An 18,649-nucleotide genomic window follows, 5' to 3' on the forward strand; every position below is an offset into this window, starting at 1 on the left:
TTAATTGAGTTAATATCCCAGATAAAAAGACAAAATTCTGATTTCATTTGTTAGAATTGGATTTAATTTCTCTCTGTAATTGTCTTTGGGGACACCAAAGGTATCTTGCTTAAGTACATGTGGGCAGAGGCACTGAATTGTTAAGTTTCCCCATTACTGCAAGCAGGTACCTCATATAGTGCCCTTCTGGAGTTCGTCAGGCTTCATTTTTAAAGCATCTGATAGTTTTGGCTCACACTGGAGCTATTAAAGTGTAGTTCCTTATTTCTCCAGCAATCATAAATCTACTTCTTCAAGAATGGACTGAAGGCTGGGTTTTCATCCCTCTGTTATGCAGTCTCCCACTGTGTTAGTTACTCAGTCTTCACACTAAAATAGTAGTTTAGACTTTGCAATCTTAAATTGTCAATATTGACTTTAGACCGTGAATTAAAGTGACCTTTTAATTAGGGAGCACTCCAGCACTGATGTAGTCATGAAACTGAATTTAATTCCATGAGTAGTGGCTGTGTGTAAACTGATCCGTGCTCTTACAAATACACCATATTTGGTAGAAATAGAAGAAAGAGCTTTATTGATAAGCATGTCAGTTTTTTTTCAGGCTATGAAAAGCATAATCTCATGTGCATATAATGTGATAACATTGAAATTATCACAAATATCAGATCATTTTGAAATAAATGGCCTCTCAAAATAAGGATTAAATTATTTGAAAATCAAATGGGTGGCTCTATATACCAGTGGAGCATGAAACTAATTTCTGTATTGCTGTAACTGTCCTACTTTATCTGAAATAGTTTATTAGGCTTCTGCCTAATGGAAGACTGTTTTCTGTGGTACCTGTAAAAAATGAGTCAGTAAGAAGTTATTGGCGATCTGTTTCCTTTATGCAGTTTTTAAAAACCTCACAGAATTTAAGTCAATTACACTGCTTCAGTGTGTCCTTAAATTAATCAGACTGTTTGGGAAGGAAAGTAACTATAGATGCACTTAAATTACCCTGGAGTGAGTCTGTGAGTATGGACCTAAAGTCAGGAGACCTGGATATCAGTTCTTAGCTATGCAAGTCTAAACCAGCATTCTGAGCCATAGGAAGCTACTGACAATCAGGAACAGGGGTGTCCATGTTAATCAAGTCCTTCAGCACCACCAGTACCAGGACGGGGCCACCCCACAAGGGGTCTGCCTACAAGAGAGCTGGAGAACTTTTTACAAGGACATGTAGTGATAGAACAAAGGGTAGTGTCTTTAAACCAAGAAAGAGGAGGTTTAGATTAGATATTATGTAGAAATTCTTTATTGTGAGGGTGGTGAGGCACTGAAACAGTTTGCCCAGAGAAGCTGTGGATGCCTCATGCCTGGAAATGTTCAAGGCCAGGCCAGATTGTGGCTCTGAGTTACCTGGTCTAGTGAAAGGTATCAATGCCCATGGCAGGGGCGTTGAAACTGGACGATCTTTAAGGTTCCTTCCAACCCAAACCATTTTATGATTAGAAGCACTCTGTTTTGTACCAAGATTTGAATTTTCAGAAGGGATTTTAGGATTTATTTTCAATTGTGCTCACGTTAGTGATGTCACTGGAGTCTGATTTGACTGAACTGATGCGTGTGTTATGAACTAGGTGAATAAGATTTAGTATCATACCATACTTTTATAAGCACACGGTTGTCTTCTCAATATTCACGACATGTGACCTAGTTATTCTAAAGATTAATGTTACTGGCTTTTAGTTCTGTGGGCCACAAGTTCAGTTTGCTTTAAAATTCTCCTCAATCATGTTGGAAAACTTCAGGAGCCCCTTAGCAACTTCAGAGTAATGAAAATATTTTGCTACTTAAAAAGGGACATGTTGGAGAGTTTTGTTGTTTTAAAAAAAAAGTCCAAACAGACAAATTAAACTATAGCCCATTGACAAATACCCAATTGAAATAATACTGTTGAAAATCTGTATTATTGTATTGCTGATTTTCAAATATTAACAAATATATAGTAATGTTACCACTTTTATTTACCAATTATGTTTTGGCAATACCGAAAACATCGAAAACATTTTTTGTTGTAGTAGTAGTAGACTTCTACAAGTTGGATATGTTAGTTTGCTTATGCTATGTGTTCCTTTCCCATCCAGGGTTTTCATAAGTTTTTTTTCTCTCATAAGCATAAAACTACAGAAAACACTGCTGCCAGTTTAGAATTGCTTCTGCATTCTCTGCCCATCAGGCTTGTTAACAAGTTCAGCCCAGTAGTGTGCTTTTCTCACTTTTTGGACTTCAAGATGAAACTCTAGTTTTAAGATTTTTTTTTTTCTGTTTGCTAAATGTTAATCAGCATTTATATTTCTCCCTGTACAAATGCTAACGGTCATTTCCTTTTCAGAGAGGCTAATAATGGATATGCCAGGGTCTTCATAATCTTTTCTGTTGCCAGTTTGTCTGTAGTGGCTTGTTAAGTAGTATTTAACCCATAATGCTGGTTAGTTGCCCACATTTTCTGAAGCATGTATGTTTTCTGAATATAACATCATTATTCTCACATTAACTGAAGACTATGATTTTATGGTTTAGGATTACACAGACCTGAAGTATACAATATTTTGCTCTATTTAGTGAAAGGTGGGTGTTCTGAAAGCAGAAAATTTTGCCAGAGAATGGAGTGCAGGCACCTGAACTGAGTAATTAGATCTTCATAATGAGTTGAATTAGAACTGTAAAGTAATTGGCTGTTTCATAACTGTGTAAATGTCTGGTGGTTATAAAAAGTGCAGTCATGTTGATTTTATGTGTCCAAGCAGTATTTCTGTACCATTATTCTTGCAGGTTCAGTGCTTCGTTTACTCATTGTTGCTCCTGCTTTCTCTGAACTAATGCTTAAAGCGCTTTCTAAGGGGTAAATAGGTGCCAAATCACAGATTAGCCATGGGGGGGGATATTTGCATGGTATTATGGCACCATGTTTGGGTTGTGGTAAGAAGTAAGCTGTGCTGTATCAATCAGTTCTGAGAGCTGTAATACTGGTCTTCTCTAGTTTCTATAATGATTTGTTAAGACATTAGATGACCTTCTGAAAGCTCCACCTTCTGGAAGCAGGTAATTTGTATGAAAACTCCAGTTTTCTAGTTTTCGTAGGTATAGCGATAGACAGGAGGTGTGATCTGATTCTATCAAACAAGACCAAAACTAAAAAATATCCCCTTTCCCTGCTCTGGTACTGACTGAGCATTTAAACCCTTTTCTCCTGTCTTCCTTTAAAAGTACTGCACCCTGCTCCAGATATTTTGAATGGCTGAAGTTGCAAGTATTAGGGAAGACATTTTAGGTGCTTGCGTATTTTCTGAAATTCTGTTCCCACTCTTAGTTTTCCATATTTCACAATATTTCCACTTATTTTCTTTCCTCAAATTGGGTTCTTACCAACATCTTTTTCAATGTGAGCTTCTCAGTCACTTTAGCTCTGTTCTTGGTCCTTCCAACTTGAAGGATGACTGTTCTGGACATTCAGTCTGCTTTCCTTCTCAAAGTCGTAGTCCTTTGTTTATGAGTCTGATAGCCTGGTTCTTATATAGTTAAGATGATTGTGTTTAGCCTGAATTTCTTTGCCAAAGAACATTTATTGGATTTCTCAATCATGAGTATGTATTTATGTAGTTAAGAGAACTTTTTTTTTTTGACAACTAATATAGAAACTTGTTATGTTTATCAGATTCCTTGAATTTCTTCCCAGTTTGGGTTTAATTTTTAGTAAAGTTTATGGGCAGATTAAAAGTGAGAGTAAGGAACTGTGGTAAAAATATGCCAGCAAGAGACAAGAGAATATGTAAAAACATAATGGGCCATAAATGATGAGGGAAATGGTGGATTCTGTGGATGTTAATTTTGGCTATGTGAAATCCTTGATTTGGTTGGGGATCATGCTTGAAGTTTGTATTAGATAAGATGTAAAAGCTGTCTTGACATTTGGTGCACATGGGCTTTTTGCAGAGACTGACTTTGACCCAGGTGTTTTACCATAGTTATGCTAGATTGCTGATGATCTTGTCTTATTATGTAAAATACTACATTCTACTATTTAGCATGGAAAATAGTCTGGTGGACAGGACAGTGGGCATGAGTTGGAAGATCCCATGTTTTACACTGGAGGAAAATGACTGTGGCTATCATAGAGTTCATAATAGAACAGAGATGATATATTTATGTACCTGTAAAGGTGCTGCTCATCTACAGTTGAAGGGTCAGATCCTCTTTTAATAGGAGAACTAGCTGCTTTCTAATGTGGGACAGTTGTGGGTGGTCACTGAGAAGCACTTTGTCTGTGGGTACACAACTGGTGTAGCAGGTATAACACCTTATCTCTTCTACAGCTAGTACTGAGTGAGTGCTGGAAGGGGGAAGTGTGTAAGTTCTTTCATCTCTCTTAGTCCTGGGTATGGTGACATCCTCTTCCAAAGCCTGAGTGAAACAAAATGGACACAGGAACTGAGGATTTACAGGGTTTGTCAAAAGCTTCTGTGTAACTTTGTTGCCATGAATCATTTGCCACTGGGTTCATGGAGCAGATCTGAAGCATTTTTATACATGTTTACTACTATTGGTTTTATTTAGTATCTATAGTTTTTTCCTTGTTTTCCAGCTTGCATCTGTTATTTTTTGTTTTCTAAACATAGCCCTGAGGTTAAGTAAGTGCCAGAGATACCAGTGAGAAGTTACAGCACTAAATAGTACATTTTCCACAGTACTTATTGTTGCAGTAACAAGGTAGCCAGCACATTTCTAAACTGCTGATAAGAAATTGTAAAAAGAAGCTAAAGGTCTACAGTAGCTAAAAACATGGCTTTGTTTTCATGCTAGTTATGGAGAAATACTTCTGCCCCTCCCCAGTAAATGCTTTTCAGTTAATATGTCACAGATTCTGGCACCATATAGCGTCTTCCATCATTCTGTTTTCACTTCTGTTGTAAGACGACTTGTAGAAAATAATTTTGTAGTCCTTTCATATTTGAAAAAAAATTGGCTCTAAAATGTATGCCACTTCGTGGCTAACAAATACTGTGCCTTGACACAAATGCCATGCAAAGACATGTCACCACTCTCAAAAGGTTAATTGACATTTCAGGCTATTGAATGTCTTCTAAGTAAACATAACCATAACCAAATATGTGTGACATTTTTCTTTCAAGAAAATAGACCATTTTTAAGCCTTAGGCAGTATGTAATTTATTAATCAAAACTTGTTCTCATACAACTGTGTTTAAAACAGAAAAGAGACATGAATTGTACAGGAAAACAAGTAATTTTAAGGTAAAGCAATATAAAACAAGAGTTATGGCTGCTGTTCAGCTATAAACTCAGGCTGCTGTGCTGCCACGTAGATTGTATTTGTTCTGAGCCCTCTATGGTGTTCTGGGATAGATGTGTATTAGAAGTGAAAAAGAAGACACAAATTTTAATTTATTTATTTTTGATGGTTTGTTCTTCATGCTACAACATTAAGAACATGCTACATAGAGTACACTATTTAACAACTTCAGAAAAGTCTTAGAAGTCAGACTTTCTGGGATATTTTTTTTGTCTCGAGTGGCATTGTTTTATAATGCAGAAAAAGCTGCTAACCTGTCTAAGGCTTAGTTTCCATACTGCTGTAATGAACTGTTGAAGTAGCTGATAGGAAGTCCTTTCTAAATAGAGGAGCACAGGGCTGGAGCTTGAGAGACTGCAGGACTAAGAGCCTGAGCTTGCTTGCTGTCCCTGTGTTTGACCCTAGTGCCCAGGTGTTCTATCTATAGGTGATACTGTTCCTGGTTGCCTGCTTTGGGCTGCTCCCACCATAACTCAGGACTTGAGTCCTTTTCTGTTGACTGTTACCAATTTCTTTAACTGAACTAAACTTTTTCTCTTGATAAAAAAACGAGAATAAGGTAGTATCTTCATGCTCCTGAGAGAACCGGAGTTAATTTCTTTACTAAATTTTATTGAAGTTTGTGGAGAGAAAAATGTTTCTAGCTGTATCATTCTGGTATAATTATCTGGAAAATATTGACCAGCACAGGGGCTTAGCGGAGTTGTCCATTAGTGTCATTGACTTGAACATGTACACAGAATCCACTTTGTAGTGTTCTTTACTTTTGTGTGAGAAGGGCAATGCGCTGGTATTTTTACCAACCAAGATGTAATGGAGTTAGAGGAAATCAAAGCAGAATTATGATTAAAAATTCATCTGCTTTTATAATTTATAAAACTTTTCTTTAAAGCCTCTAATTCATAGGCTGTGGGCATACTGTTACTAAAGCTATGCCTACCACAAAATGAGCTAGACCAGACTTAATGCGTCTTCACCAAGTCGCTTTGTGTTGTCTGCATGCTTTCATCGATTTGATTAAAATGTAAACTTACTTGTTTTTATCACAGATTGAAGCCCTAATCAACTGCAGAGCAGCTGACATACTGCAGGCTGACCTGCTGAAGTTCTTCCTACTGTCCTGTTTCTGTACTTAAAGTCAGTCTGGCACTGTCTCTTTCCCTTAACTTTGGTCTTGGCTAAACTCCATAGCCCTCTTGGACTGGCAGTGGTGGTTAATATGTCAAGATAATTTTCCTTTTGTTTTGCTTAGTCATGTGGCTTTCAGTGTTTGTTATATAGTTATGATGACATAGTTATAGTATTGATGTAGCATACAAAGAAATGTAATATAACACACATTAATGTGTAAATGTAAATGGTATAGCTGCAGTAAATTTTGGATGTTCTGTCTTGAAGCCGTGCCCATGGAAGATGTTTTTGCCACCCTTTGTTATCTTGCATCTAGAGATTACTGTCACTGTAGGATGCAGGGCATGTATTGCTGTTCACAGTACAGGGCCTCTGACATGGCTTTATTCTGTTAGTGATTTTATCTGAACTGTTGGACTGGTAAGAGATTAACTGAGATGTGCCACATTTCTGCTTTTACCAAGTCAGCCACAATATTTACTGGTGGAAGGGAGACTCTAGATTAAAAAGAACTTGTGTGTACATTATCTTTCCAGATGGTAAGACTTTGTATTTTCACTTCTCTTTATTCAGGAAGGCCAGACAGGTTATTTAGTGAAAGTCTTGTAGTTCTGTTCTTGTGTGCTCCATTTATGTGTGAGGTATACCTTGATAATGTTTGAATATCATTTTTTATTGATGATTAAAAAGCAATTTAAAATGTGGTTTTTTATAACTTTCTATTAAAAATTCTGTTGCTCACATGCTTAACTGGTTTTTGGCATTTCAGCAGTAGTGATTCAAAAAGCAGAACAGAATTATTTTTGTCATTAACATCTGTATATGGTACAACACACATGAGTAGATTTGTTGATTAAGAAATTACCATTTTTAACTGGTTTACTATTTATTGGTTATTTTTTTCTTTTTCCTAAAAGAAAGATAAATATGAAACTAAATTAAATCTGCAACTTTTCCAATAAACTTCCACAAGGGGACGAAACTACCTTATTCTGGATCCTTAGTTGTGTTCTATGAATTGGTTCCATCAGATCTGAGGCATAGGAGGGTGCTTTATATCGAGTAGTCATAGGCAGTTTGAATGGTAACTTTGAAAAGAGAGGAGCAAATCTGTCTTGGAGTCCAGGAGAATCTGTGGAATATGCATAGTATACAAGTACTTAACATTTGTAAAGCCTGACACAATGCTCACTGACACATACCACTGGCAGTATTGCAAAATCAGTGCTTCTGTGCCATTTGATTGTAGTCTAAATTTGTGTTTTATAGCTTGAGACAATTGGATGGCAGCTTAATCTTCAAATGGCAGAGTCCAAGCAAGCAAAGCTGAAGTCTCCTCAAGCTGTGCTAGAGCTGGGAGTGAGCAATGAAGATTCAAAGGTAAGAAATACCTTGGACAGAGTTGGAATGAGTTGTGGTGATGGCTTTATGTTAAAGTTCTGAAGCATCTGTTGGAACTCTTGATTGTTGTTAGTTTCGTGGATGTTTTCAGTTTTACATTTCATGAAGGTTATAGTAAACACTTGAAATTGTGGAGTACTGATAGAATAGCATACATATTCAGCAGACTGAGATCCATGTTACCAGCACCTTGGGCTGTAACAGGAGAAATACCTTGGAATACGGTTATTTTAGGACTTTACAATATCTTTGTAGATAATTTATTTTTATCACATAGCATGTGATTGGTACTTCTTGCTTTTAATACCTAGCAGCTTGCAGCCTTCTGCCATGTGTGTAGTTATGTAAGACATTACTCATCACTTGCAACCTTTCTGTGCTAATTATGTATTATATGAATGATTACTTCATATGTGAGGCCACAGAAGGCCAGTATTTGGTGGTTTTAAGGTAGCGTCTTAAGTTCAAGAATTTTAGCAGCTGGAGGTGTTTCAGTGCCAAACTCTTTAATAATTTTTTATTCACAAAGTTGGTTTCTTTAGTTAACCAGAGTGTTTCAAATTAGACACGATTTGCTTTTAACCTTATCTTGCTAATGGAAATTGGAGTCTTTTCTTCCATAGTGTCTGTCAGAATGTTTATCTATGGAAAATTCAGTACAAGAAGTTTGAGGGGAGAAATCAGAACTCAGTTCTGCTTTCTGATTTGTGGTGAAATAAAAAGAGAATACACAGCTTATGTTTGTGCTTCTCAACAAGACTTGCAACAGTTGGTTTTTTTTCAGCATTTGCAATCTGTATTTTTGAAATGCGCATACAGGAACCAGACAAAGTTTATGCCCAAGCTACATTGGGCAGCATTGCATACAGATTCAGTTCTTGTGGCAAAACAACTAAAAAAAATAAAAAGGAAAAAATGTCACTTTTATATGACACAGAAAGTTCTTCTGTTTCCTGTACAAGAAGAATTCAGAAAGTGGATTTTTTTGATTGTTTCCTCTCTTTTTCTCTGTGTGGGTATGTTTAGATTTCAAGATCGGAATTACTTTGCAATAATTACAAGCCTAGAATAGATTTGTGACTGGCATTTAGGTAGAACGGTGCAATAAGAAAACAGTATAGACACTAAAATTTAAAAATCTGATGTGAAGATAACTACAAGCTTTTTTCTGAATAATTATATCCTAGTAAATAAGATTGACTAATATCTATTTATATACTAACAGAAGTGGGAACATAATTTTTCTGTTGTACATTGCATGTTCATGATCTCTTGGTGCACTAAGTATTGTTACCTGAAAATCATCACTGCTAGGTACTTTTTTTTTCTCCTCAAAATTATGTGTGTGCCTTTTGCACAAAAATGTGATGTGAATTTAATTTATATATTCTTAATGGTTGTCTTAATTTGTCGCTTTTTTTTTATAACTCATGGATATAATGAAGTTTTCTTGGGAAAGACAAAAAATGCCGTTACAGAGGAGCTTTTGTGGGCTGGCTCATTAGGGGGCAGTAGTGCTCTTTATCATGCTGGTTCTTTGCCTTTTTGAGATAATAATCAATTCTGAAGTCAGTCTTTGTGGGAAGTGTTAAGTGTTTACATTTCTAATCTGTATATGACAATAGAAGTTTCTCTTGCTCATCTACAAAACTAAAGCCTATTAATAAAAAAACATACTGAGCATGGTAAATGAAATCAGCCATTATTTTCACTTTTACTAACTAAATTTAATTATACATTAATGTTTACTACAACTCACACCACTTAAAGAGCATTTAAATGGCTCTTATTCAAAAGCTGACATTTAAAATTAGTATTTAAATTATCTCTCCAGGAGATGTAATCAGAAAACCTTTGGCTATATGGATATTATTTGTGCTTTGTGAAATAAAAAGAAATCTGCTATATGCTAAATAAATATTTATAGAGTATATTTTGTCAGCTTAGATGAAATGCAGAGTCTCAGAGGTATAAGTCCATCGAAGCTCAGAAATAAGGTGTTCTTTGGTTCTTTTAGGTGATTCAAACTGCTAGTGACTTTTGCATTAGCCAGAGAATATGCTGCTTGTGGCTAAGTAGTAATTGTGATCAGATGCCATGATTTTTGAGTTTTGCTGGGTTTTGTCACAGATTTGATGTTTGCTTATACTCAGACCTTGAATTATGCTGGAATTAGCTTCGTGTAGGGGTGGATCGGGTGGGCTGCCAGACCCTGCCTTACAGCCCAACTTGTCCTGTGATTGAGGCTGCTTTGCAGCTTGCTTGCTTCTGATGTTTTGTATGAGGAAGAGAAAAAAGGAGCTTTCAATAAAAAATCCACTTAACAGTGGTTTCTTACAATGATTCATAATTTGAAATGTTTAATTGCACTTCTAATTCCGAGGGAAGTGAAATGTCTGTGAACTGGGCGCACAAACAAACTGGTATAATAGGAAACATATTTTTAAACTGCAAGGTCCTTTTGCTTCTGTTATGACATTTTGATGAGTTTAGGTGACATTTAGAATTGATGTCTGCTGTGTATAAGGTTTGTTTTTAATAATATAATTTGGTTTCAGATTTTTGGACTGTTGATTTGCAACACAACAATCTGGAGATTTTGCACAAACTATCATTATTTTTATGGTTATAGGGTCAATTAACCAGTAGAGGGAGCAGAAATTAATAATCCTGATAATCTGTGCTGCTAATTATGATTTTGATTTGCAAACAAAACCTGTTCACAAAAAGTGCTGTGTTTATTTAATATCTGTTTTCTTCAGTAATTCCTTTGATAGCTATCTACATAGACACACATTCTTATATTCCTTCCCACTATTAATAGCAGTAATTCCTTAGGTCATCTAGTCCAGACCTTTTTAAACAACTGTGATAATTTTCTATAACCATAGGAACCATATAAATAAATAAATAAATTTTAGTAAAGAGGGTAGAAAAGGTCAGAGGGCTTCAGAAATGTCACATCATTGGTGCTGAATATCTTCACTGCGGAATGTGAGGAGTAGGAGTGTGCTCTTGAAGAGTTGCTGCTGTACCTCATCTTTGGGAGGATCCAGTAAGGCATGTTACTATATGAGATATTTATTATTGTGTATTTTCACATGTGTAGTAACCATTTATGCTTGAAAATCATTAGGATAAATAAATTATTCTTGCCAAGTATTGTCTTTTGATAGTTTTCCAAATTTTTTATGTAAAGTCATTCTATGGACGTCATTGGATTCACTTATCTAATTGCAGTGGAACAAGCTCCACAGAGAAGTGGTCACAGCACCAAGCCTGTCAGAGCTCATGAAGGTTTGGACAACACTCTCAGGCACATGGTGTTTTTCTTGGGGCTTCTTCGAGCTCAGGATATTCTATGATTCTATGAAAATCAAAATGGGGTCTGATTACATATGTAACTGAGATAGTACACATTCATCATTCTACAGAGTAAATAGAAGTCTGGAAATCTGAAATGATTATCTTTCACTTGTTAAAATAACAGAACATGGTTTTCTTTTTTTTTTCCTAGTTTTTATAGACTTTCTATAAATTTCTGGACTGTGAACAAAATCTAAACCTTTTTACTCTGTTTACTTCAATAAGTATACCATTCTGCTTTCTGAGTTTGCCACTATGATTACTTTTCTCATCTTTAACATCATAGCAAAGTAGATGAGAAACAAGTCTTTTCTTCTAGCAGAGATAGATCTTAATTCAGGCTGTAGATTCTGTTCAACCTGTATGCCATGCAGGCAGGACCTGCACTTGGATTGGTATATAACGAAATACAGTGGTGCTTACCCTTCCACCTCAGTTTAGCCCTTTGTTTCTCTTTGAAAAGAATTTGTGTTTGTTGAGTGGGATAACAGTGAGAGTTGGTGGATGCTAGTGATATGATCCCACTTCTGGGAGGTAGGAGGTGGCAGAAATGAGCATGTACTTCTTTCATTTGCCTTCTCAGTCCTCAGCTTTTGGGATGATGCATTAAGTTGCCTTGGGAGTAATTTGTATCTGTAGGACCTTGGAAAAAAAAGTACACTTAGCAGTAATGATGCTGAAAGAACTGTGATGAAGTCCAAGCAACTGTGAATTATGTCTCACGTTCCTCAGCTACCTCTTAACCACTTTCTTTTCTGATGAGGAGATCGCCCTTTTCTTTCTCAGAACACAAACAAGCTTGGTTGTACACCCATTAACTGAGTTTAGTTTTCTCATCAAGCTTATTTCTAAGTCTCTAGCAATTGCAAAAGAAAAGTAAGACAGGCCTTAGATGAATGCAAAATGTTTAAGGATGAGATTGAGAGAATAGGGTTTTTTCATTCCTATTTGGAGGACTTAATAGGAGGCCTGGATAACCTCAGACATCAGAGACCTGACTCAAGATTTTTCTGTACTTCTGAATAGGCAAGGTTCCTGCTTTTGACAAGGCACATCATGAAATTAGTTTTGTTGTGAGAATTAAAATCAAATAAATACTGCTGCTAAGAAAGCAGAAACTTCCCTAAGAGCAGGTTTCAGAATATTGAGAAAGCTCATCATATTTGTAGGAGCTGTAGTAAGAGTGTATAATCTTGGATGTGTGGAACAACTCAGAAAAATGAGTCTGAAATTTATAACTTGCTTACAGCAGTCATATTGCTACAGAAAGATGACAGAAATTTAATTGCTCTGCCATGAGAGCCAGAAATTCTGGACTTACAGTGCACAGCAATTCTTGCATTAGACTGTTTGGTTTTGATCTATCATAGCTATTACCTCTGATTAAATCCATTTAATTAGAGGAAAAATGCAGTCCAGAAATTTTAAGATGCTGAGAGGACTTTTTTTGTTCTCTTACCAACGTAGAAAGGGACCACAGAGTAACCCATGTTCTGTAAGCTGTGAGTAGTTTGACATTTTACTTAGGAACCATTTACCAGATGGTGTGTCTCCAAGAGTATGCACTCACCTCTGGCAATTCTACTGCAGGGTATACTTAATTATCTGACTCCATTTGTGATTTTACATTATTTATTTATCTAGCTTATACTGAGGATCTTTTTACAGTGTACTTACATTTCACCTGGCTATATGCACAGTTTATGAATACAGTCTATATCACATAAATTTACAAACCCTGTAACTGGTTACAGCCTCTGCATATGCTCTGTTCCTACAGAAACATTCTTAGGATTTGTGTTTTTGTGTCATGGAACTAAAGAAGAAAATGGTCCTAGTTGACTGTGTTCAGTTGATTGCAGCCTTGGGCTACCTTAGCTTACAATTAGTAATGAAACTCTTGTATGGGAGTAAATGAATTGTCTCTAATGTGTAACTGTACCATTGTCAGTCCAAATAAACAGCAGAACAGAAGCTGAAATACTTAACTTTCAAGTTTAAACTTGGTGACCCATTTCACTGCTAGGCAGAGTTAAACTTTAAAGCCTTGAGGGAATTTGAAAAACAGAAAGATCTGGTGAGTTTTTCTCATTTAATGCAGTTGTTCTTGCCATATTTTTTCTTAGAAAATTTGTTTCCTATTCACCTGAAGCTGGTTTTATAGGCTTGGTCCTTCAGTCTTTTCAGAGAAAGAAAACACATTCATGGGATTCATTGCAAATTCTCATAACTGTGCAGCTATAATTGTACAGTGCCATGAGTACTCTTGTGAGTATGAAGTTTAACAAGGGTGAGATTCAACTTCAAAATGAGCATCTGACAGTATTTTACTTTCAGACTTCCTTCGTAAAACTTTCAAGAGTAGGGCTAGCCATAGAAACCAAAAATGAACTTTTTGAAACATTTGCACACAGTGTCTTTTTTGTAATACTAAAAAGTGAGGACATTGCATATGAAGCTGCTTAATTTGGGTTAAGAAATTACAGAATCTATTTAATGTGCAGCCCAAAAGAGAGAAACTGATTCGAGTCAGAGCAATACATCTTGCCAGAGTCAGGTCCCACAGCTTATTTTGGGACCATTTCAGAGCTGTGCATGCTGCACCCAGTCACATTTCCTTCCCTCTCCATTTTCTTTATTCACAGCGTGTCATGTGTCTTGTGGAAAGACGTGTGCATACCTTTTCTTTCTAACAATGTCAACACTTGTATCAGAAGAGGCTGTTTTAGGGGTGAGAGGGTTGCAAGGAGCAGCTGCCAGACCAATTCACATACCTTGCTTTTGGCTCATGTACCTTTAGAAAACATTATGGTGAGAAGAATCGTATCCAATTACTCTGTTGGTTCATAACTTACCAGCAATTCTGTATTTCTTAGACTATTACAAACTAATTAGATGTTAATTGTGACAAGCATGTCACCAGGTGTGCTCATGGTGCAGGAGCCCACACTTTTTCATTTGCATTCAGTTCACATTTGTGTTCACCATTATGATTCTCCCCTGGTCTCTACTTTTCCTTTGTCAGTTCTTTAAATTCATTATTTTGTGAGTTTTGGTACAAAATGGTACTGTCAAGGAAAAGTAATCTTCTTGTGATTAGGAGTTTCCAACCAGGCATCTTTGTGGATTAATAGCATGGTTTTGAATTAAAAGCAATGGGATTGTCCACATTACAGAATTACTGGACTTGTTTTCCTGGTACTTTTACTATTTTTTTTGTCAGTTTGCAAGTAATGTAATTGCCAGATCTGACTTACTGGAGAAGTAGAATGTGTATTCTTGAAAGAGTAAAAAGTTAGCATCTCCCACATCACTAACATCTGTCCTGCTTGAGGCAATAAATACACAGTACATGCTGTCAAACAATATCAGCATTGAGCATTTGACATTGTACAGGTGTCTAACAATGCTGTGACATCCTTTCTAGTCCCTCCTCAGGTGGAAGAAGGTAGGTCATCGCCTCAATTATATGCAGAGGAGGCAATTTTCACTCATCCTGTTTCCTGTTGTTTACAAATGACAGGAGTCTGGTATCTGGAACTGTGTGACATCTCAATTTGTACCACTTGGTTTTGTCTGAGTATTTAGCAAACTTTAAAAGCTGCTATGACAAGTGACCTTTTTCACTGGTTAAAATACATGAAATATGACCTCTTTCACAGGAAAACCACAACCCACAGCATGGCCTCTGAGCAAATCTTGTTCAGTATGATGGTATAAAATCACTACTAGTGAAATAACAAATTCATATTTCTAGGATTGCGTGCTCACTGGCTAGGCAGTAATAGAAAGAAATTTCAAGGGGAAAAGGAATAAAACCTTTTTTCCTTATCAAGACAGATTCTGTTACTAAAAATACATTTTAAAACTTTGGAATAATGAAAGGACAATACAAAACCCAGAAGAGAGCCAAAGCTAATGAAAATGCTTGTCTCTCTTTTTCAGTAATGCCTGATTTGAGGCTTTTTGGATTTCTTCTGGTGCATACAGTTAGGCAGCAGAGTTTTAAGAGTGCTAAAAATGCTAGATTATTTCTCTGTCCCCCTTTGGAATGTCAACAGAAACAAGGAGCTGGGAGATGCTTATGCCTGGGAATAAGTTATGTTATGAGACTGGGAATTCTACAGCAAAACAAGTTGCCAAGGGCCAGATTTGTAGGCAGCTCTGGTTGGTGTATATTTCTTTGATTAGGTACTTCAGTACCTAAGGGTGCACTTGTCTCCTTCATGAGTTGGAGAAACATACTGTAAGGTTGGAAAAGACCTTCAAGATCATCGAGTCCAACTTTTAACACTGCTGTGTTCAGCACTGAACCATATCCCTAAGTGCCACATCCACATGCTGTTTGAATGCCTCCAGGGATGACGATTCCACCACTTCCCTGGGCAGCCTATTCCAGTGCTTGAGCACCCTTTCAGTAAAGAAATTTTGTCTGATATCTAATCTAAACCACAGTGTCAGCAGAAGGAATGACCTGTATGAGGCTGCCCACTCGTGACTTAGGTGTGCTGTCATACTTGGTAGTCCTGGAGGGTTTGCAGCCTGGACCTGAGTATAGGATTCAGTAACTGTACAGAGGAGTTAAAATTCATGTTGTCTTTACTCCTCTATTCAGAATCCTAAATAAAGGAATTTCAAAATCTAACCATACACACTTGAAAACAAATAAATCTCTTTGTTCAAGAAGTGCATGAATATTACAAACACTGCCTGAAAATACCTGAAGTCATTACTAGAAAGGAAGTGCCTTTTAGTAGGAAATCTTAAGAATGCTCATGAGGAGAAGGTTCATTTGAAGGTGCAGTTTAGAGGTAGGAAGAAAGTTATCTGTAGATTCAGGCAAATCCTTGTTACAGCAGAGAAACAGAATTCCTGAACTGTCTTTTTTCTTCTTGTCATTTCAAGATCACTTTGCCTCTTCATGTTCCCATTCCTTCTTCCTTTCTTTCATGTCATCTTCATAGGAACAGGTGCATTGTACTTCTATCAGAGGAATGCAATATCTTTGAAATTCCTCAAAAATCAGAGTTGCCACTGAAGTGGGACAGAATTCCTAAGGATACTGCTATGTGTAAGAAGTTCTAATGCAAGCTTTCAAGTGATGCTACTATAACTAGCAACTTCTTTTTTTTTTATTGTTTGTTTCTGTTTATTTTCTTTTTGAATAATAGTTGATTAAGTTATAGATCACTACAATACTTTATTAGGTGGGTTTCCTTTATTGTTCAGGCCTTAAAGCCCTTCTTGTGCTGTAGGGTATCTTCTGTTCCCAAGGAATGTGAAGCACAGTGTTTAGGCAGTTTTTGGACAGTTCCAGAGTTCCTGGGTGGCAGTATATTCCTATCTATACTTTTGAATGCTAAAAAGTTCTTGAGTGAGCATTTTAGTTTTCTCTTTCAGAATTCGTATCACATTTAGTGAAAATGAAAGTCCTTCAGGTGAAGACCAAAATAGGTTGTAGATAATATCGATGTGATGAAGAATAACCAGTTTCAGGTATTGAAATTGGAATTATTTGATTTCTTACCAAATGCAGATGTGTTGGAGACAACATACCAGAGGAAATGTTTTAGTGGTAAACCTTTTCAGGAGAACTACTTTGCTGCAGCAGCAAGGAGCTGTTCAGTTGGAATGCATTAATTTACCAAGGGTACTGTAGCCAGGCAGACTCAGGTAAGCTGGCACAGAGATGTTTGAAAATGGTGTAAGACAGAGCAGAAATGCATGAAACAGATATGGGGAAGTCGAGGCAGTAAGGGCAATGAACAACACAGAGAAGAGAGGAATTGTTGTTTATTGAGAGCTGCCTGAAGTTGAGTTGAACCTGTAAAAGTTTTTTTGGGTAAAAATGAGAATGATTATCATGCAGGGAAATGATGCACTGTAAGAAGGGTTATGTCACATGATGCAGTGCTTTGTTCTCAACCTGGCATCTGAAAAGTCATTCTGAAAAGCTCTTGAAAATTCAAGTGTATCATAATTTGAATTCATTTTTTTAGTAGAGTTGCTTTAAAATTCATATTACCATTTCAAACTGCAATTGTATGCTTCTGTGGCCTTGAGAGAGTCACAAAGCACTTGGAGACATCATTGACTTTGACATTGAGGCCTGCCGTGCTTATCTAGGACAGAGTATACCTGCTGTGTCTACTGCTTTCTGAAAAGCAGAACCTGACATTTTATTTGGGTTTATGAGGGTGTGCCTTCCAAGGGTGATCCACAGACCAATAGCAGATCTTGCAAAGATGTGTGGGAACAGTAAGGCAGAGGAAGGATATAACAACAAAAAACTTCAAAATCCAAAAAAAATTACTCCCAGAAGGCATCTAGTACATCTTTTCTTTATAGACAGACAGATGAAACATATTTTTCAGCACAGAGCATGTGAGGTGCAGTGCTGTAAGTTAAGCACCGCGCTGAGACATTATGTTGTGGGTCTTTGTTCGAAACGCCTTTCTTCCCTTCTTGGCAATAAACCAGTTTGTTTTCAAAACATTCCAATCCAACATAAGCCAACTTTGAATTTGTTTGAAGTAACTTGAATGTTTTTGTTAATGTGAGTATTTTTAAAATGCTCAAAACTTGTAAACTTGAGAGACTACTGGCTTTTTATGCCGATGTGGTTTCAGACATTGGAAAAAAATTGGTATTCTGTTCTTCCCACTGTTTTATGAAGCACTTCAGTAATGTGCTTTCAGCATTAGCCTATTTCTTTTTTCTATCTTTTTTTTTTAACTAAAAAATGAAATAAAAATTCTGGACCAAACATGAGTCAGCCTATAAAACTTCAAAAAGAGCTTTGCAGCTCAACCCCCAAATCCTATTATTTTAATATGTGTCTTTTTATGAAGATAAGCGCTTCCCATTTTCAGAGTTTTATGGAATTGGTATGTGTTTAATTTTGTCACAAGAAAGTTGCAGGGGTAGGGAGAGTGTGAATGCTATGAAGACTGCAGGTTATCATTACCACTGGAAACAACATCCAGTACTGTGCTGTGCTACGTACAGATCTGGAACAGGTGCAAAAGTAATCTACAATTATGTATGTACAACATATGTTAATATCTTCATATTACCTCAGAGCTTGAAAAATTAAATTATTCTTTGGCTTTGTGGAAATAAAGTTCTTTTAAAGACTTATCTAGTTACATGGAATCACTTTCCTTATTTGCATCTAATTCTGAAACTTCCAGTAAAATACTCTTTTCAAGGGTGACTTTTTAATTTTTTTTCTTTTCTCTTAAAGAATACTAGCATCTTTACTAAATGCAGAAGAGTTTGCAATATGTTGAGAAGAAAGGCTTTAGGGCTAGAAAAGTGCCTTGTAGTTTGTCCCACAAAGTCCCTTTCAAGTTTAATTGACTTAAATTGTGTAAAAATTACCATTTCATTTTTGCT

General features: G+C 36.5%; 1 protein-coding gene across 1 annotated transcript in view; it reads left to right on the plus strand.

The window, feature by feature from the left end:
• Positions 1–18,649, plus strand: part of COMMD10 (COMM domain containing 10) — a 99,446-nt gene that overhangs the window by 14,727 nt on the left and 66,070 nt on the right. The window contains exon 5 of the mRNA XM_029965440.1: positions 7,754–7,864. Coding sequence (XP_029821300.1) covers positions 7,754–7,864 — 111 coding nt within the window. The remainder of the gene's footprint in view (positions 1–7,753; positions 7,865–18,649) is intronic.

The sequence above is a fragment of the Manacus vitellinus genome, unplaced genomic scaffold (assembly GCF_001715985.3).
Source record: "Manacus vitellinus isolate BGI_N305 unplaced genomic scaffold, ASM171598v3 scaffold_9_pilon, whole genome shotgun sequence".
Classification (NCBI taxonomy): Eukaryota; Metazoa; Chordata; class Aves; order Passeriformes; family Pipridae; genus Manacus; species Manacus vitellinus.